This window comes from Sus scrofa, chromosome 1 (genome assembly GCF_000003025.6).
Source record: "Sus scrofa isolate TJ Tabasco breed Duroc chromosome 1, Sscrofa11.1, whole genome shotgun sequence".
NCBI lineage: Eukaryota > Metazoa > Chordata > Mammalia > Artiodactyla > Suidae > Sus > Sus scrofa.
Window position 1 is genome coordinate 18,961,008 of NC_010443.5, and position 22,622 is coordinate 18,983,629.

General features: G+C 37.4%; 1 protein-coding gene across 2 annotated transcripts in view; it reads right to left on the reverse strand.

Annotated features, from left to right (window-relative positions):
- Positions 1–22,622, reverse strand: part of ADGB (androglobin) — a 160,104-nt gene that overhangs the window by 90,128 nt on the left and 47,354 nt on the right. Inside the window, exons 8-12 of one of the 2 annotated variants that reach the window (XM_013992506.2) lie at positions 17,273–17,511; positions 13,321–13,461; positions 10,663–10,757; positions 4,891–5,065; positions 1,356–1,446 (exon numbers count right to left, since the gene is read on the reverse strand). In XM_013992506.2, the coding sequence (XP_013847960.2) occupies positions 1,356–1,446; positions 4,891–5,065; positions 10,663–10,757; positions 13,321–13,461; positions 17,273–17,511 (741 nt within the window). The remainder of the gene's footprint in view (positions 1–1,355; positions 1,447–4,890; positions 5,066–10,662; positions 10,758–13,320; positions 13,462–17,272; positions 17,512–22,622) is intronic. The other variant, XM_021072116.1, reaches the window with a different exon arrangement.

The window sequence follows — 22,622 nt, forward strand, 5'->3', positions numbered from 1 at the left end:
TTTTTTTGCCTCCATACCTCAGTCTGGATATTACTTTCTGACCTATTTCCCATTTTGCGGTCTTTTTTTCTTTATCTAATCTGTGATCAAACACATCCACTGAATTCTTTTTTTGGGGGGGGGGCATGCCCACAGCATGCATAAGCAGTGACATGAGCAGTGACATGAGAGTGACAACACTGGGTCCTTAACCGGCTGAATCACAAGAGAACTCCCACATCTACTGGATTCTTAATTTCAGTTATTGTCTTCCTTGGTTCTAGAATCCCTATTTGACTTTTTAAACCATTTTATGTACTATTATTTACTTGTATATTTGACGGCATTATTGAGGGATATTATCACTAAAGTACAGTTAATCCCACAGATTCAAAGAATAAATGTGATAATCTTGGATATATGTGTGCATCCATGTATTGGTTATCAATTGCTGTGTGACAAATTACCACATTTTAGTGGCAATAATCATATCCTCCGCTCATCACCCACATTCCCTCTCATTTTTGCTGTTTGTGGACTTCTTTCCACCTCCACAAACTCATTAAAAACATTAGACCATGATTATAGTCTTTCTCCCGCACTGTCATATGCAAATCTAAGTCTGGATTCTGCTTCCTCCTCCTCTTCTTCTTCATTGTCTTTGCTCTTGTGTTTAGTCATCTCTCTCTGTCTCTCTCTCTCTTTTTCCCTCCCCTCTAAGAGTGACAAACTTCATCTCCCAGGCTTCTATGACAATCATCTGATCTTGTGATTTAATTGTCAGGTAATAACCACAAACATTCACCAGGGCTAATGTTTAAAGAAAAACAAAATACGTATGTTGTTCTAACACAGAAGCCAAAACTATAAAGCCAGACATATTTAGGCTTTATTTTGACCAATTCAAATTTATCTTAGCTGTTTATTACTGTGAAATAAAACCTAAAATTTTTGTTTTCCTATTATCACTATACTGACACAAACTTTCATACATTTGTCACCAAAAGCATTCTTTTTTTTTTTTTTTTTTTTTTTTTTTTGGTCTTTTTGCCATTTCTTGGGCTGCTCCTGTGGCATATAGAGGTTCCCAGGCTAGGGGTCTAATCGGAGCTGTAGCCACCAGCCGACACCACAACCACAGCAATACCTGATCTGAGCCACATTTGTGACTTACACCACAGCTCACAGCAATGCCGGATCCTTAACCCACTGAGCAAGGCCAGGGATCGAACCCGCAACCTCGTGGTTCCTAGTTGGATTCATTAACCACTGTGCCACGACGGGAACTCCAGCATTCATTTTTAACCGCACAAATAACAAAAAGCTGCATGTGTTAACAAGACGTATTTTGTAGGAAAGAATGTCCTTGTACTTACGTTTCTGTTGGAATTGTAAATGGAGGCATTCTATAGTTTAAAAACGGACTTGAAATCTCAAGGAACTGTTCAGGCTTCTTTATTACTACTTCTAAAAAGAAAAATATAGTGATATATTTTTTTTTAGTCTTCCAAGATTATATGTACAGTTTAACATTTAACATAGCACTGATTAGATTAACTACCCAGCAAATTTCAGTGAGTTAAATAGAAATGTACTAGGATACATAAAGTTTTTTTTTTTTTATTGAAAGGCTTTATGGATCCTGCCAATACTAGATTTCTTTAGTCTACTTAGTTGCTTTCCAGATTTACAACATGAAAGGATGAAGTCTCAAGGGAGAAAGCCAGCAACGTCTTGTAGAGTTATTACTGGCATTTGCTGCTATTTCAAGTGCACGAAAGACTTTCTAGACAAGTTTTGTAGTAAAAAATGTCTTCTTTGGGTTAACCTCTGTAACACCATTGCTTAGGACAGGAAAAAAATGCGGACTAATACATGGATATAGTAGTGGAAGTAAAGGTCAGAAGCAGAAAAGAAAGCAGGAGGTCTCGAAAAGAGCTGTGGATATTCCCAGAGGAGTCTGAAGCTGACAGAGAAGTAGATGCTCAGTGTATGGGGCACACAGCCATGCACTAACACGGTGAGCACTGAAAGTAAACACTAGGCATGACTTTTTTGTTTTTGTTTTTGTCTTTTTGCCATTTCTAGGGGCTGCTCCCGCGGCATATGAAGGTTCCTACGCTAGGGGTGGAATCAGAGCTGTAGCCGCCAGCCTATGCCAGAGCCACAGCAACACAGGATCCGAGCTGCGTCTGCAACCTACACCACAGCTCTCGGCAATGCCAGATCCCCAACCCACTGGGCAAGGCCAGGGATCGAACCCACAACCTCATGGTTCCTAGTCAGATGTGCTAACCACTGCGCCACAACGGGAACTCCTAGGCATGACATTTTAAACAACAACTCTTGCAGCAGTGGAAAGGCTGCCCACTGGGCAGAAGGAAGTGAGACAGTGCCCGTGATTTCCTGTGTTTTTTTTTTTTTTTTCCTGGGGTAACTTCTAAATTGATCTCTCCAGTTCCTCTTAATTTTCCCTTTAAATATTAAACCTAAAAGAGTTAAGAAAGACAATTATGTTGCGAGTCCCCACGTGGGACACTGCAGTTGTGGAATCCCATCGATCCGTGGGTTTCCTTCCCCTTCTTACCACAGAGCCCTCCCTTACATAGAATGAGGCAACAGTCAATAGCAAAATCAGGGAATAGCTGGATGGTCAGTATTTTCCCTGTCATCCAGCTCTTTTGGATGCTCTGAATGAAGAACCGTTTTAATTGTGGATCTATGCATTTAACTAAAATATAGCATTTAAAAAATAAAAGATTTTCTTTCCAACATCCTGTGAAGGCTGATCTTTGGTTGGAAAGGCAAAGGAGGGGGGAGGGAGGGAGGAAAACTGGAAAGTTCTTGGAACCCAAAGCAGCAATTGGCACTCTCTTGGCACCGACAGCCTATACGGCAGAAACTCAAGGAAGGTAAAGAAAGAACTCAAATAACCAAGCAGGAGGAAGAAAGGCAGACAAGTCTAATTAAAGAAAAAAAAAAAAAATGAACTGACCACTTCTCCTTTACATCTGAACCAGAGATTTCTTTAATCTTTGTTCTTTCCTGGCAAGGATAATACATGTTGTGCTAGAAACACTCTGCTACCAGCTGTACCGGTTGTGTCAATGTAGGCAGAAAGCAAATGTGAGGAAAATTACATGGTTAACAGTTGTTATTTATATCTTAAAAACATGTAAATTATGGTTGGAAGTAGGAGGAAAGGAACAGGTAAATATTCCAGTCTCTGTGGCTCTTGCCGTTTTAGGATCCTGAGTGCCGTGGAGACTTAAGGATTATACGGTGACTGAGATATGCTTCTCTGGTCCCACGCAATGAAGGAGCAGCAACACTTGAACTGGGAGCAGGAGCCACAGCAAGCATCATCAATACGACTACAAGCCGTGGTTCATGGGGCCAATCCCTTAAAGCCTATTATGAGCTTTGCAGGGATGCTCTTGGTAAACTGGAGCTCGGGATGTTCACTGAAGCTTTGTCTTCACTGTTCATTCGGGCGACAGACCGGTGAACCCTAATGCAACAACCTCTAGCACGCATTACTGGATGAGCACAGTTAGAAGGTAATGAGGGATCAGAAAAGACAAAGGAAGGAAAGGCAAAAGCAAGGAAATGAACTCAAAAGAGGTCACAGAAAAGCTGGTTTTGAACAGAGCTAATTTAAACTTTTTGGAATGGAAATATACAGATACATATACACACATATACATACATAATCCACAGCACCCCAATCTTTACTACCCTTCATTAAAACTGCAAGTGTAAATTAGCTATGGGAAGGCTATAGCTAATGTTGAATCAATATAAACAAATTGAGTTATTCTGCTAGGCTGCAATATTTTAATTCTTAGTTTTTCTTTTTTAATCACTCTCCTGGAGTTTCCACTGTGGCTCAGCAGGTTAAGAACCCGACACAGTGTCCATGAAGATGCAAGCTTGATTCCTGGCCTCACTCAGTAGGTTAAGAATCCAGAGTTGTGCAAGCTGTCGTGAAGGTCACAGATGCAGCTCAGATTTGGTGTTGCTGTGGCTGCGGCATAGACCTCAGCTGCAGCCACATTTGACCCCTAGCCTGGAAACTTCCATATGCCACAGATGCAGCCCTAAAAAGAAGAACAAAACAAACAAACAAAACTCCTCTCCTCATGTTACTGGTTCTGCTTTAAAATGGATTTTTCATATCTGGTCTCACTCATTTCTTCTTGGTCTCTCTTCCACTGAAACATGGCTTTAGTGACACAGTATTGAGATAGGAGCCAGCCCAGGGCAGGAGTTCTATTCTTGTAGGAGTTAGAACAAAAATCAGCTAATTCAAAGGTTATTTCATACAGGCACTCTAGAATGATTTCCGTTTAAGAAATTCACACCTGGGGAGTTCCCATCGTGGTTCAGTGGTTAACGAATCTGACTAGGAACCGTGAGGTTTTGGGTTCAACCCCTGGCCTCACCCAGTGGGTTAAGGATCCTGCGTTGCCGTGGCTCTGGCGTAGGCCAGTGGCGACAGCTCCAATTCGACCCCAGCCTGGAAACCGCCATATGGCGTGGGTGTGGCCCTAGAAAATACAAAAAGACAAAAAATAAAAAAATAAAAAGAAAGAAATGCACACCAGTGGCTTACCATGTATGCCACTTAACTTTCTGTATTACGTGCAACAAACCACTTTCCTATCACAGTACCATCACGCAAAGAATGGCCTCTATACATGTGGTCAGGTGAGACATGAAAACCAGACTGCTTGACTTCTGAGATGTGCAGAATCAATCCTTTAAGGACATTAAGTTTGGACCTGAAACTAAATGAAGGCTTTAGGTGTGGGCTTGGGTGCTTTGCCTTGATACAAATACCTCATTACAAATGAAACCATTAGAGCTTCACAGAAAGAAGTGTTCATTTTCAGACAACGTGAACCATACCTTGCGCTTCATCTGTTATAACAGTTTCCTTTTTTTGACGAAAGAGTTTCCAGGACGGTACAGGAGGTGGTTTTGGCGGTGCTATAAGAGGGCAAGACCTAGTTCTTGTCACCAGCACGGGATGGCTGCAGATGTGGGAAAGTCCATATTCTCTAAGCTTCTCAGCAGAACTAGCCTAAAAGGTGGAAGGCAGAATTAAAAGGGTTCTTGCATTTGCTTCATGCATTTTAAGGTACTTTTTGTCATTATAAAAATACTATCACCACTAGAGGGACGCAGTGCTAAGAAGAAAATAACCACCCACTTTCTCCCTCCTTACCATAAGTACTATTACTCTCTGTATTTCTTTCCAACTTTTAATTCATCTGGGGACCCATTTCCTGGTTTACAAAATGACATACTAGAATAAGAAACCATTTTTCAGTTCTAAAAGTTTAAGATTCTATGAGATTGCAGAAATCTTAGTATATCCATTTTGGTCCAAAATTAACCAATGGTTATTTTTATAGGTGAAAGCTTTGATACAAGTACTTAGCAAGCTTGTTTGTTTGTATGTTTGTTTGTTAGGCACCAGCAATTGCTGCATAACATTAAAAAAAAAATTACCACCATTGCATTTAGTGTGTCAGGTCCATGAGGGTAAGCGGGTGCCTTGTCTTCTTCGGTCTATGTCCCCCCACTCCCCCCAGGAAATCCTCATGATCACTCCTCACAATGGAGGCATTCACAGGACAAGGACAGAGGCTGCCCTGTGTCCTGCTAAATCAAGTAGTTTCCCAGGCAAATGCTTTCCGTATTCCACTGTTCAGTTCTGGAGCCACTCAGCTTTGGAACAATTCACAGTAAGATTTAAGTGGAAATTCAGTTACTGACTGATGACCGAACAATGCCATAAATAATCAAAAAGTCTGTGAAAGTTAAAGTAATACACACTGTAGTCAAATTCTGATGTTCAGGGTCCACAACACTGAAACATTTAAATAAAATATTAACTACATTAAAGCCAGTTTTGCCAATAGCTATTTTTCTTCCCAGTGATTTCACATCATTGACTTCTATGCAAATAGCAATGTTGAAAGTATAAATTTATAAAGCATCATTTAAATTACTGAGTCCAGAGGAGCCATTTGAAAGCATTATAAATATGCAAAATAAAAAGGACAGTCCTTCAGCGTTTTAATTTTTTTAAAGGCCTAGCTTAAAAGGGGAAGAAAATGTCACTTCCCCTTTATCCCATTTGTGAATGTTAGCGATTCACAGAAAAAATGAGAGAAACCTCTGGAATTATGCCTTACAGGGGCTTAACATTTTTTTTCACTGTGCAGTGTTGTTTCACAGCTAAACCTTTTATGTACAACTTAAACCCTGTCAAATTTTAGAAGTTTCCCAACCCCTGAATGTAATCCTTTCCAAGAAGAGTTTATGGGAGAATTTCTTGATGTTATTCAACAAATCAGTGCCTCGATATAGTAAGAGAAAGTACATTACTGTAAAATTTACATTTAAATAATATCCAAACTAATATTTATAAGTTGAATAATTTCCAGATAGTTTACATTCATGAAATTTGGTCTAAATATCTCTATTCCTTCTTACAACTGCAACCCTTATTATAGTCTATATATTTTCTTTGTTGAGCTATAGAGCATCAAAAAAGAACAAGATTTAAGGCATTCTGAAAATTTTAGCTATATCGTGTCAAATAATTAAGTATGGTATTTTCACATCTTGTATTGTTTGAATAATCCACAAAAGAACTAGACTGTGCAAGGTATGTAAGCCAGTTTCCCATACTTCATTTCCAACACACTGCACAATACTTCTGAACCATGTCAAGTAATGCTATTAATAACAGTTATAGTTTGATTCTGAGAGCGTTGTTCAAGGTTCCCAAATGTCCTTGGATTAGAAGGGATGCAGAGGAATTTAGAACAGTGAAATGTTCCAGTGAAATACTGAATGGGCCTTCAAGAAGTAACTTGGAATAATTCATACGTCAGACAAACTAGGTTTCCTTGCCCATAAGACTCTCACTCTCTTATCTCATCCTGCCTCAGACATTCTAACAGTAGGGGTTTGAGTAGGTGGGGGAGGATTTTTTAGAACTCTCAGCTCACCCATTGAAATAAAACGAAAACCACTTTGTCGGTTCCGCTGTGGCACAACGGGATCAGAGGCAAAAGATCCAGTGTTTCTGGGGCCATAGGCAATTGTGGCTCAGATCTGATCCCCGGCCGGGGAACTCCATCTGCCTTGGGGCAGTCCAAAAAGAAAGAAACAAAATAATTTCAAAGATCCAAGAGGAAGAGGCTGGGGGATAATGTGGGGTAAATTCATGACATTTTGTTTCTTCTCAAATTTTGTTATTTTTTTGCATTCTTCATCCATTCTTTAAGGAAAAGTAAAGTATTGACTTTATTTTACGTGTTGCTCTCATGGTCTTTGGGGCTACAGTTTTTAGCAATGTACTCCGTGTAACAAAATTCCATTAGAAGAGAATTTTTTTTCTTGTAGATTTATCTTTAAGACATTACATCTTCTTTATATTCTGATTTTTACCAGGAGAACTTGTTTGACCCAATAGCTAATGTAAAAGAATCAGCAGGAGACCGTGGCATTGTGGTCAGTTCCTTACAGCCTTGGAGGTCATTACTGGACACTGGGCTAATTCCTGAATCTCTGAGCCCTTTAAGCCATTTTCACCCCCACCAAGGGAGGATGAACATACCCTGTCTGGCCTGGCTCTCTCCCACATCTCCAGCTGCCTCTCAGACGTCTCCCTTTGCCATCTGTTTGACCTCTGGTATTTCCCTGAACCTTCAGCCTTTCCGACATAAGCTTCCCTCCGCTTCAAGCACACTTTCTCCTATTTTCCAGGCTAACTCAATTTTTTTTTTTTAACTTTTTTTTGGCCGTTCCACAGCATAGGTTACTCCCCAGCCAGGGATCAAATCTAAGCCCAGCTGTGAACGAAGCCACAGCTGTGGCAATGCTGGATCCTTAACCCCCTGTGCCCGGCTGGGGATCCAACCCGTGTCCCAGGACTCCCAAGTCGCTGCTGATCCCATTGTGCCACAGGGAGCGCTCCATCCGGGTAACCTTAGAGCCACTGTTTAAACACTTTTTTCCTCCCCTTTGGGATGACTTGGCTTCCCTTGTAATGCACTAGACAGAAAGATGTGTTTCTGCTATGTAATCCCATCCTTATTTTTCTACTCATTAATTATTCATTTGATCACTTATTTAATGCGCTTTACTTGATGGCTACACCTGCCTTATTCCAGGCATCCTCTGTTACACCAGTCTTCTAACTTGAGGACTGCTGTTTGCCTTTTTCATTGACTCTAAACTTTGTGGGGAGGATCCTTGTTAATCATGCCCATCAGGGTGTCCTCAGAGCCCAGTTCATTGTTTAGCACCTAACAGACAAACATCTGCTGAGTTAGTGATAAACATGTGAGTTTCGTCCTTTAAATTAAAAACTAATTTTGTGTTTAAAAATTAACTTTTCAGGGAGTTCCCATCATGGCTCAGTGGTCAACGAACTTGACTAAGATCCATGAGGAAGTGGGTTCAAATCCTGGCCTTGCTCAGCGGGTTAAGGATCCGGCATTGCTGTGAGCTATGGTGTAGGTCACAGATGAGGCTTGGATCGTGAGTGCGCTGCTGTGGCTGTGGTGGTGGCCGGCCTACAGCTCTGATTTGACCCCTAGCCTGGGAACCTCCCTATGCTGCAGGTGTGGCCCTAAAAAGACAAAAAATAAAAATTAAAAAAAATTAACTTTTCAGTAGGACAGCCAGAAGTCCAAACGGATTATTTTGTGCCCTTTTCTTTGTGTAATTCATTCATTCCATGCTTATATTCTGCAGTTTTAAAAAGTGTTTCAGTATTTCCCATACATGAGTCTATGGCATGCCACAAAACATGGCTCATGGTCTTTTGTAGTCCATGGTGTTAGATAGTTTAATCTCTCTGGAGTATCTAAGATAGCACCTAGACCAATGCCATGTAAGGACATAAAAAAAAAAAAAAAAAAAAAAATCAGGGCTGAGATAGCCAGCTCAAACATTTACAAGAGATTCAAGTTGTGGGGAGGCCTAGGAAGCACACTTGGATTTAGCCATGGCTGAAAGTAAATAACTCTGAATTAAAAACAGAAACTGGAGTTCCCACTGTGACTCAGTGGGTTAAGAACCTGTCATAATGTCCATGAGGATGCAGGTTCAGTCCCTGGCCTCACTCAGTGGTTTAAGGAGTCAGTGTTGCCGCAAGCTGTGGTATAGGTGGCAGACAAAGCTAGGATCCAGTGTTGCTGTGGCCATGGTGTAGGCCAGCAGCTGAGGCTCCGATTCAACCCCTATTCTGGGAACTTCCATATGCCACAGGTGCAGCTATAAAAACAAAACAAAAACAAAAAAACAAAGAAACTGCCACTTTCTCTATGTTCATAATGACACTTTATGTCTTATTGTATCAACAGTATTACCCTCGTTATATTGCAGACTTTTGCAGGAAGGAAGGGTTTCTATACAAAAATGAAGGAGGACGATGATGAAGGAGAAGGAAGAAGGAATGACAAGGTTATGTCACTTGAGCAAACGTCTAGAAGACAAATGCAACACACATAGTAAAGTGCAATAATCATACAATTAGTGTATTTACATTTCATGCAAGTTTCCATTGAATTTTTAACACTCAGCTGTTTCTAACCAAATGAGCAAATATATATGTGTGTATGTATAATTATATCACTTTTGTCTTTAATGTAGTGATTTCAGAACATATGGAATTCTAGCAATAAAGTACCGGATGTCTCAACATTCCTCAAAGGAAATACAATAGGGTATTTTTCTAAGTAGACTGAAGCATAATCTGGTGGACTTTACTCTTTGAAAGGGAAGGAAAAAGATTACTTTTATGTCCAAGAACCGAAGAGACCTTAAAAAATTATGGCAAACTCATGCATCCCATGCAACTATTAAATATTATGCTGTCAAATATTTAACATCATGGGAAAATGTTAAGGATACAGTGTCAAGTGAAAAAGCTGGTTTCCAAGCAGAAAGTAAAATAGAATTCCCCTGTGTAAAATACTTATACCCATACACATATAGAAAATATGCAGAGAAGAAAAAAAAATCAAAGTATATATGCCCAAATGTCAGTAGTACCCATGTCTAGATATTTTACTATGAATACTTTAATTTCATTCCCATATTTTATAAATTTTACTATGTACATTTTAATTTTCATTACCATATTTGATAAATTTTTCATCAGTTGATAGATTTATAAGAAAAAAGCAATTAACATTTTTGTGTGCATTCTTTCAAGATACAAGGAGATCTTAGCAAGTAGCTTTCCAGCCCCAGACATGAATTTGCTTAAATCATCTTAGGTTAAGAAAATATGTATAATCTGTTTATAGAAAGGTGATTATTATTATTTAGGAGTGATATACACAATGCTCACTTTGATAATATATAACTTGATGTCTTTTTCTTAAGTTAATAATGGAAAAGATTGATAAAAATATATGAGACTACATTCTTTTTTTTTTTTTTTGATAAAACTATTTCAGTCATCTAAGAAAACTTTGGATGTTCTAGGTCTCTGAACCCAAATGCCAAATTATAGAGATAACAAGACAAATTCAGGAAGGGAATTGTAATTGAATTCTGGTATAACTTTTACTATAGCAAGTACACACAAACACACACACACACACACACCCATAAATTACACTGAGTGTCTCAGCCTTGAGTACTTACCATCTTTTCTAATAAAAAGATCTTCTTTTCAAACAAATAGAGAGGTGTAAAGGTAGCATATACAACCATCTGAGGAGACTGTATTGCTGAAGAACCTGTAAAACCAAGTATAAATTTTGTTAGGGAAATTCTAGCCAAAATGGGTCAGTCAGTAGGTCAGGGTAGACTGCTCCAGTTCCTTAATGAACTTACCTTTGCTCGTGAAAAATAGTTAAATGACTCTACATGCATTTAATACATGTTAAATCTCAAATGTACATCTATTTTATAGAATTTGCATTAGTTTTACCCTAATACTAGTATCATCTAGTTCATTAAGAAATCATTTTACTCCATTGTAAAATAGTTATAAACTTTAGCTATCAGTCAGTGTAACTTAGAATGGTCTACAAACAATTAGGTTTAAAAGGAACAACTTTAAAATGGAGACATTTCTTAGCTTTCATAGATTCTTTGTTTTGAATTCAAAGAAGTTTAGGCATTTCCACATCATTGCAAGTAGAATGAAAACAAATGAATCCTTCCATGAGGAAGGAAAACCAAGAGGGAAAACATTTGGAATGTTTAATGTTTGCAGATTTACTTCTCGACCTTACTCACTTACTCATGTTTCCTCAACATCCCTGAAGGGACGACATTTGATTCATGATGCAGTAGTTTTTTAAAGATTCTGGCCCAACCAATGGAATTTATTTTCCTCCATTTCTTTTTATTTTGAATTAAAATGTTTCGTTTTATTCCTTTACAAATTCTAGCACCTATATTTACGTGCATTAGAGAATACGTTTATTGAAGAATAACATCTTTAGTGCTGCAGATAAATGAGATGTGAGCCCTGGATCATTCCAGAAGGGATTAAGATGTGAAATATGCCAAACTTATAAAAATATGTTTTTACATTTAAAAATTGAACTTTGTATTACATAGCAGAGCAAAAATGTCTCTCCAAGATGTGTCTCCCTGGCATGGGAATTATTTTAGGCTGATTTTTTTTTTTTTTTTTAAAGAAACAAGGAACTCAGGAATTCTTTCTTTTTACCTGCTCCTAACTGCCTAAAAGAATTCAGACGGAGGGCCTGATCCTGGATGAGATGAGCACTGTCATTAGAGATCCTACAAAGAACACAGTCTGGGTGTGAGGGGACGAGGCAGGGCCTGCAGACCAGAGTCTTCTCTGTGTCCCACTGTCTCCACATGATTTTTAGCAAACATTGCTTTTCCATCTCAATGTGAAGGGCCTTCCTCCCTTTTGAAGTCACAAACCCCTCCCTCCTCGTTCTATTAAATGGTAGATAAGCTTCAATTGCCTCTCTCATCCTTGGGTCTCGTTTTTCTTATGAGGCCCCAGATGCACATAATTCTTTTCTTCTACTAATCTGGCTCCTGTCGGCTTAATTCTTAGACCAGCCAGAAGAGCCTAGAGAGGGTAGAGGGAAATTTATGCCTTCTCCAATATAGATGTTTCATGGAGCAGGGATCTGAACCCAGGCAGTTTTACTCCACAGCCCAAACTTTGAACCACATTCTGTATCTTGAGGTTGACCTTAATTATGAGTTTGGTAGGAAAAACAAAAACAAAAACAAAAACAAAACACCATTACCTTTATTTTCACAAAGAAAGAAACCCAGAGAAAGGTTTAGCCATTCTCAGAAATAAGTATTAGTAACTTTAGGAATGTTATGTCATCAACTATCAAAAAAGATTGCTTAAGGTATCAGTATAAGAAAACAGTTTTAATATAAAATTAAAAATACAATGACTAATACTTGTATTTTCTCTATCAAACCACCATACAAATTTCTATAAAAATACAAAGCCATAATTATTAAAATGTCTACACATAAAAACACAGCAATGTATTGGAGTTCCCTTCGTGGCTCAGTGGTTAACGGAACCCAACTGGGATCCATGAGGATGTGGGTTCGATCCCTGGCCTTGCTCAGTGGGTTAAGGATCCAGCGTTTTTGTGAGCTGTGGTGAGACACAGCTCAGATCCCATGTTGCTGTGGCTGTGGCAGAGGCTGGCAGCTGTGGTTCCAATTTGATGCGTAGCCTGGACACTTCCATATGCTGTGGGTGTGGCCCTAAAAAAAAAAAAAAAACAACGAGAGAGAAAAGGAAAAAAGGAAAAAGAACTAGATAAAGCATGGTGCTAGAGATAAATGGACATGCTTTCATGTATAGAAAGATGAGCTGAGAATTATAACCTACATTCTGGAAGCACCAAGATAGAGAACTCAATATTAGGACTGTAAGGTTTTTTAAAAAGATTACATACATATAATTTTTATGATATATAATTTATTTATGCAAATGAGGACATATGCTAATATATAGTAATATATAAATGCATTCTATAATATATAAAACATGTTACAAATACTGAACTAGTACATAATACATATTTTATATATCCTTCCTCATGGAAACATTCTCCTGTGACTGCTGTACCATAAGAACTTGGATAACCTTGACTTCTGCCTCATATGTAGGATCTTGCTCCATTAGGCATAACCATTTGAGGGCCTAGTAATTACAGGCCACCTTGAACAAGCTTAGATAGATACATCTAAACAGGAAATATAGTTCTATGCTCCAATGTTTTCCAACATTTTAAAAACAGGTAAAATTATTATTCTAGGAGACTGAGAGCTTACACTCTGACAAAGACTGTAGAGAGTACTGTACATCTGATGAGGGTCTGGAACCATGGAGTGACCATTTGAATTTGTCCTTTTCCCTTTCCTTCTCTCCATCTTTACTCTTCTTCTTCCCAAGGTCTTTTGCATCTGCTTTCTCTAACATATTAAAAAATATAATAAATCCTTTAACTACAAAACCTCAAGCTATGTTACTTATTCAGTCATTGTATTGAAAGGAAAGCCAAAACAATACTATTATTTCATTTATTTAAGTGTAAAATAGCCATAAATTTCCACAAATACTACTCACCTTGAATTAGGAACATCAAAACAAAGCAAAAGAAAACTTTGAAAATTGACAGGTATTGTGAAAGATATGAGCATTATTTACTATTGATTTCACATAATTTCATGGCAAATATAGATTATTACCAGAATATAATTTATTTATATAAAGTTATAGCATTAGGCTAATTTTTTCATTCTAAAAACAAAAAACAAAGAATACCAAAGAATGTACATAAAGTTAAGTCTTAAATGTGGAGTCCTCTCAGATCTTCTTTATTTGGAGGTTGTATTTCAAGAAACACAGTTGACTGCATCCAGAGTATCTTTGGTAGAGACTGGGTGCCAGCCAACATCCACCAACCAACATCTTACTGTTAAAATAATGTGTGTGGAGTTCCCATCATGGCTCAGTGGTTAACAAATCCGACTAGGAGCCACAAGGTTGCAGGTTCAATCCCTGGCCTCGCTCAGTGCATTAAGGATCTGGCGTTGCCCAGAGCTGTGGTGTAGGTTGCAGACGCAGCTTGGATCTTGCATTTCTGTGGCTCTGGCATAGGCCAGCAGCTACAACTCTGATGAGACCTCTAGCCTGGGAACCTCCATGTGCCACGGATGCAGCCCTAGAAAATGCACAAAGACAATAAATAAATAAATAAATAAATAAAATGATGTGTGTAACCATGAACTTAGTACCCAGTACCATCTGCAACTTGAATTTCCATTCGTATACACATTTCTATGAAACTTGTTCTCCTTCAGCTTAAAAAAAAAAAATCCCCCAAGATTTTGTATTTCCTCATAATCCCTTCCAATTCTAAAACAGAAATTTCAAATTTCTGCCATTTGATTCTTTCATCATTTGCTATATTTGCAATCACCATTGGCAAGGTTTTTTGGTTTTTAAAATTTTGCAACTCTCAACACTATTTGGCACTGACAATCTCTCTGATTCTTGAAACACTCTTTTCCCTTGACTTCAATAGCAGCATGCACTGCTGGTCTTCCTGCTTCTCTTATCATCCTTTAACATCCTTTGCCAGCTCATTATTTTCTTCCTAGTTCTCAGATGTTTAGTTTCTTTAAGGTTCAGTCTTAAGCTTCCTCGTCTTCCCACTCTATGCCATCTCCTCGGGAATAGCATTCACTGTTTAATTTGGCATGCATTCGTCAATGATTCCCAAATGTATACCACCAATATCACCACGCCTGGAACACCTGACATGAAAAGTACACTTGATTTCCTCTTTTTCTTTTCTTCTTTTAATTTTATGGACACATTTGCGGCATATGGAAGTTCTGGGCCAGGGATTGAATCTCAGCCACAGCAGCGACCTACACCAGAGCTGGTACAATGCTAGATTCTTTAACCCACTGTGGTGGGCCAGGGACCAAATCCACACCTCCTCAGTGATCCCAGCCACCTCAACTGGATTTTTAACCTGCTATGGCACAGTCGGAACTCCTATACTTGATTTCTTAAAGGCACCTCAAATTCAATACATTCTATATCATTTTGTGATCTCTCCTCAAAAAAAGCTATTCCTCTTTTGGCAGTACCCATCTCAATTACATTTTGTAGAATTTGCAAGTCAGAATTCTACAAAACATCTTTGCCACATCTTACCATCACTTTTTAAATAACTCGTTTACTTCATCTGCCTCTCCACTGTTGCTATCCTATAACCCTACTCCAAGCTACCACCATCGCTAATACGAGCTGATGCAACAGCCTCCAAATTGATATTTCTATATCCACCCATGTCATTGACCCTCCATCCCCACTTGCACCCCAAGTTATTTTCTTCTCAGAGCACCAGAATTTCCTTTTGAAAATGTGAAATGGATCATGAATCAACTCTAAACTCTTCATTAGCTGTCAACTGTTCTTTGGTAAAGATCAATAATCTTAACACGACTCAGCAGATTTGTTATGATCACTCTCCTACCTACTTCTCCAGGCTCTTCTCTAGCCACTTCATTCCTCACATCTTCTCCTTCAGCTAACCATCTTTTACTAGGTCTTCCAAATCATTGTCATTCCTCCTACTGCCTCATAACACTTATATCTGTTCTCTCCTCTATCTAGAATGCTCTTTCCCCCGGAGTCCCTCATCTTCCCCTAGATCTCCCTCTCATCTTCTCAAACACAGCTCCAAAGTCCTTAGGGAATTCTTTCCTGATGCCCCAGACTAGGTCCTTCCCTATGAATTCCTATAGTTTTCTGAATTTCCCTTCAAGATTCATGTATTAGTATGCACTTAGGATTTTTAAAATTAATGTTTCTCTCTCACTAGACCATAGCTCTAGGAAGTAAGTTCTACAGCTGATTTTGTTCAAGTTATCATTAATTCCTGGAATACATATTGATATTCTACCCGGCAAGTAGTATGTTTGAATGGATGGATGAATGGATAGATAAATGGATGGGTGGATAGGTAGAAGTTAATTTGTGGTACATGAGAAAGGGATTCTAGGTTCAAATTAATTTAGGCTACTCTGAGTAAAACCAATTTAATCAGACTTTTTTTTTTTTTTTTTTCGCTTTACTTTATAAACTAATGCACATTAGGTCATTTGAAGAGGGGCCCATTACAGGCACATATCACACACAATTTTTTGGTATATTTTTTGAGGAATATTCACAGTAATTATTTCTGGGTAGCAGATGGTTGGAAATACTGGTAAATAAGATCTTGATAAGGACGAAATACCAATATCTTACAAAGCACAAATATTTGAAAGATTACTATAGATGCTATTAAGGTATACAAAAAAGAGAGTATTTTCTAGGATAGTTAACTCTGTTGCACAAGGATTATTGTTTGTATGCATAGCCAGATGAAATATTTTAGAAAACATAAAATAAAGTTATTCAATATAGTTCCCACTTTAAGAAAAGAAATGCTCCTGCACCTTGTAAATAACTTGAAAAAAAAATTTGTTTTTCCAGATTTTAACTTCTACCTTACAACAAACAATCTGAAAATCAAAATCTAATCTGTCCATTTCAGGAAAAGGAAAACAGGGCAACGCTCTCTTTTGCTAGTTTGGTCCATTCCACTCTTATACAACATATAAGAAAGATAAGTTGAAGACTTAATGTCTCTTTCTACATTAGTACTATATAATTTAGTCTCATCAAAATTATAATTGCCTCTGATTTTTATTTTTATTTTTTTTGTCTTTTTTTTTTGTTGTTGTTGTTGTTGTTGTTGTTGTTGTTGCTATTTCTTGGGCCGCTCCCGTGGCATATGGAGGTTCCCAGGCTAGGGGTCGAATCGGAGCTGTAGCCACCAGCCTACGCCAGAGCCACAGCAACGCGGGATCCGAGCCGCGTCTGCAACCTACACCACAGCTCACGGCAACGCCGGATCGTTAACCCACTGAGCAAGGGCAGGGACCGAACCCGCATCCTCATGGTTCCTAGTCGGATTCGTTAACCACTGCGCCACGAGGGGAACTCCGCCTCTGATTTTTAAAAAGAGCAAAACATAGAACAATAATTAATATAAACACCATCATAAATTCTAATATTTTGGAAAGGACCTTAATTACATGACTCTTTCCACACACTTAACAAATGATAATGACGATAATCAATAAATTCAGCAATGACTATAAAGTGTTTACATATAATAAATACCCATATTAAATAACATCGTGATAGAAGGTGTCTTACCCTTTAAAACTTTGTCACTTTTCTCAGGAAATTTTAATGTTGTTGCTGAACCTTCAGGTTTGAATTCCTTGCCATCTTTCACTTCTTTGCCATTTTTCACATCCTTCATGTCTTTCCCTTGTTCTTTTAATTTGGCATCTATCTCTGCTATTTTGCTTTCAGAGTTGGACTCATTTGACAGCTTAAACTCAGGCAATATTTCTTTCAAGAGCTCCCAAACTTTGTCCATATATCTTGGGCTTAGATAAAAAAGCAACATTAATTTTCAAATTAAGCTTTTTATTCCACATCAAGAAATTGTTGACAGAGAAAAATCAAGACAAAAAAAAAAAATCAACCTTCTATTTCACAAGACTAAGTATAATAGTTACTTCACATTTTAGTTAAAAACATCATTATGAAACATTCATAATGAAACATTCATTAAATAAACTTTGATTGAGTGCCTACACTGTGCTGGGCTTTGCTGATGCAAAGAGACTAAACGCAGAGTTCCAGTTAAAGATGGAAATGTAGGAGGATTCTGAACTCATCTCTTCCTATGGACGCACCGAATCTACAGCTACATACAGAACAATTCCCTCTGAAAAGAGCTGAGGAATCCCTATGTGTCTGGAAAACAAGAAACAAACCCATATTAAAGTAGGTAGGAGAGGTTAAGACACAATCTTGCCATGAACCTCAAACAGTGCTGAGATCACAGTTTGGAGGAACTCACAGCCCTGAGCTTTTTCCTGAGGAGTGAAGAGTTTGAACCCCACAACTGGCATCCCAACTTTTAAGATCTATAGATCAGAGACAAGCTCCCAAAACATCTAGTTTTGAAAGCCACCAGGGCTTGCATTCATGAGGCCGACAACCTTTAGCAAACTCAGAAACAGTTTTTAAGGGGCTCTCACAGACTCACTTATTCTAGGGTCAGTGCATAGAAAGGCACTCAGTAGGAGACTTTACTATCCCACCTTCATCAATGAATAGATCATCCAGACATAAAGTCAGTAAGAAAACATTGGCCTTGAGTGACATATTAAATAAGATGGACTTAGAGAACATTCTACCCCGAAGCAAGAGAATACACATTTTTCTCAAATACACCTGGAACATCTTCCAGGATAGATCATATGTTAAGTCACAAAATAAGTTTTAATTAATTCAAGAAGATTGAAATCATATCACTGATCTTTTCCAACCACAATTGGATGAAACTAGAAATTAATTACAAGAAGAAAACTGGGAAATTCACATTTATGTAAAAATTAAACAACATATTACTGATCAACAAAGAGGTCAAAGAAGAAATAAATAAAACAACTTTGAGACAAATAAAAATGGGAGTACAATATAACAAAAATGTAATAAATACAACAACAACAAGACAAATACAACAAAACAGAAGTAGTTCTAAGAGAGTAATTCTGGGAGAGAAGCTCAAAACAATAAATGCCTACATCAAAAAAATAAGATCTCAAATAAACTACCTAACTTTATACCTCAAGGAACTAGAACAAAAGAACAAATGAAGCCCAAATTTAGTAGAAGGAAGAAAACCGAACAAAAGTCAGAATGAAAATAAATGAGAGAGATACTAAAAGGCCATAGAAAATATCAAAGAAAGAGCTATTTTTTTTGAAAAGGTAAACAAAATCAACAAACCTTGACGTCTCAACAAAAAAAAGAGAGAAGACTCAAATAAATAAAATCAAAAATGAAACAGACACATTTTAATTAATACCACAAACATGTAAAGGATCATAAGAGACTGCTATAAATAAGTATACAACAACAAATTGGACAACCTAGAAGAAATGGATAAACTCCTAGAAACATTCTACTTACCAAGGCAAAGAAACAGAAAATCTGAACAGACTGATTACTAGTAAGGATTGAATCAGCTATCAAAAACCTCCCAACAATGAAAAGTCCAGAACCAGAAAGATTCACTGGTGAATTCTACTGAACATTTAAAGACCAGTTAATACTAATATTTCTCAAATTCATCCCCCCAAAATGCAAGAAAGGGGATCAGTTCTAAACTCATTTTACGACACAAGCATTACCCTGATACCAGAATCAGACAAGGGCATCACAAGAAAAGAAAAATACAGATCAAAATCCCTGATGAACACAGTTGCAAAAAATCCACAACAAAATATTAGAAAACAGAATGCAATAATACATTAAGAGGATCATAAATCATGATCAAGTGTGTTTATTCCTGGGGTGCAAGAAAGATTTAACATACACAAATTAATCAGTGTAATACACCACAGTTTAAAAAGAAAAAATGAAGGGTAAAAATCAATGGTGATATTAATAGGCAGAAAAGCATTTGAAATTCAACATACATTTATGGTAAAAATGCTCAACAAAATGGGTTTAGAGGAAACACATCTCAATAAAATAAATGAAATATATGACAAGTCCACAGCTAATATTGTTCTCAAGGGTGAAAAGCTGAAAACTTTTCTCTATGATCAGGAACAAGATGAGAATGCCCACTCTTGCTGCTTGTATTCAGCATAGTATTGAAAGTCTTGTCAGAGAAATTAAGCAAGAAAAGGAAATAAAAGGCAACAAATCAGTAAAACAACCACTATTTGCAGATGATATATTATTACATACAGAAAACCCTATTATATATAGAAAGCCCTAAAAACTCCACCCCAAAACCATTAGAATAAACAAATTCAGTACAATTGCAGGATACAAAATCAATATACAAAAATCTCTTGTGTTTTATTAAAAAAAATAAAAACTAAACTAAAAAAAAAAAAATCTCATAGACAATTGGAGCAAAAAGACTAAAATACCTAGGAATAAACTTAACTAAGGGAGTGAAAGACATATACACTGAAAATATAAGACATTTATGAGAGAAATAGAAGAGGACATAAATAAATGAAAGATACACAGTGTTCAAGATTTGGAAGAATTAATATTACTAAAATGCCCATACTACCCAAAACAATCTGCAGATTCAATTCAATCTCTATCAAAATTTCAATGATACTTTTCACAGATATAGAATAAACAACACAAACTTATATGGAACCACAAAGGATCCTAACTAGCCTTAGTAATCAATCTTGAGAAAGAAGAACAAATCTGGAGGCATCACACTTCCTGACTTTAAACTATAACACAAAGCTATAATGGTCAAAATAGTATGATACTGGCATAAAAATACACATATCAATGAAACAGAATAGAGAACCCAGAAATAAACCCATGCACATAGAGTCAACTAATTTATGACAAAGGAGCCAAAAATAAAATGGAGAAAGGTACAGTCTCTTCAATAAATAGTGCTGAGAAAACTGGACAGTCCCATGCAAAAGAATACAACTGGAACATTATGCTATACCATACACAAAAATTAACTCAAAATAAACTAAAGGCATAAAAGTGAGACCTGAAACCATAAAACTTCTAGAAGAAAGCATATGTATTAAGCTCCTTAACTTCAGTCTTGGTGATAATATTTTGGACTTGACACCAAAAGCAAAGGCAACAAAAGCAAAAATAAGCAGGTGAACTAGAGGAAGCTAAAAAACCTCTACCCAGAAAAAACCTACAACAAAAAAAATGATATCCTACTAAAGTGAGAAAATATTTGCAAATCACATATCTAAAAAGGAGTTACTACGCAAAGTACAAAAAAAAAAAAAACTCATTTAACTAAATAAAATAGACAAGCAATCGATAAATGGACAGAGGGTCTGCTTAGACATATTTCCAAAGAAAACATATAGATGGTCAACAGGTACAAGGAAAGGTGCTCAAATCACTGACCATCACATAAATGTAAACCACAACCATAAGTTATCACCTCACACATGTTGGAATGGCTATCATCAAAAAGATACAAAATGACAAGTTTTGGTGAGGATGTGGAGAAAAGGGAAACTTCATGCACTGGTGATGGGAATGTAAACTGGTGTAGTAATTATGGAAAACAGGAGGAAGTTTCCTGAGACAAATTACAAACAGAACTACTGTATAATCCAACAATCCTGCTTCTGGGCATTTATTCATAGGAAATGAAAACACTAACTTGAAAGGATGGATGCACTTCCATGTTCACTGCAGTATTATTTACAATAGCCTAGACATGGAATCAATGTATGTAGCTGTGGATAGATGAATGAATAAAGAGTGGTGTTCATAGATAAGGCAGACTATTGTTCAGCTAAAAAAGGAAGGAAATATTGCCATTTGCAACAATGCGTATGTACTCTGAGAGTGTCACGCTAAGTAAAATAAGTCAGAGGGAGCAAGACAAATACCATATCATCTCATTTATAGGTGGAATCTAAAAACAAAAAAACAAAAATGAACTCACTGATACAGAGAATGGATTGGTAGTTGCCAGAGGCAAAGGAGGGGATTTGGGCAAAATGAGTGAAAAGGTACAGATTTCCACTGATAAAATAAATGAGTCCTGGGATTGTAATGCACAGCGTCGTGACTATAGTTAATAACACAGTACTGTATATTTGAAAGCTACTAAGAGATTTTAAAAGTCCTCATCATGAGAAAAAAAAATTGGTAACCATGGGTGATGGGTGTTAACTAGACTTGTGTTGACCACTTCTCAGTGTATACAAATATCAAATTATTATTTTGGATACCTGAAACTAGTATCATGTTATATGTCAATTCTATTTCAATAAAAATAAACAACCAAGCCAACAAAGAAACCAAAATAAATAAAGAGATCAAACACATGACCCTAGTCTCAAGGGTCACTCAGCTTGGCGGCGGGCGGTGGGGGGGTAGGCATGTCACCACCATGACAGGGAAAGAAGACCTATTTGAACATCTATTAAGCACCAGGTACTCTCCTATACATTATCATTTAGATAAATGGTTTTTATGTTACTTCTCTTCGAAGTTTAACAATGTTGTTACTTTTTCTTTTTCTAAACCCTTTCCTGAGGCTTCCACCACATCATTCTTTTCTCGCTTCTATGCTTATAAAAATTACTTGCAGACTCTTGAACACTTCCTTTCCTGTGCTCACTGCTAACCAGTTAGGGTTGCCGCCCCAGAGCTCTCTGCTATACATTCTTGCCATCCTATGTCCTCTCCTCTTATGAGGTTCACCTGTACTCGTACGTAACCCTCAAATCATGAGCTCCAGTTCAAATCTCTCTCCTGATACACAGGCCCATGTACACAACCACCTAACAGACATCTGTCCAAAACAAACTATCAATCAATCAATCAAACCATCCTGTCACCATCTGTTTTTCAGTCAGGTTAGAAAACTAAGAACGACCAAGTCTCTGGCCTGGAAACCATCATATGAACAGTATGTCCCTTAGATCCTACCTCCTCCTACTTTGAC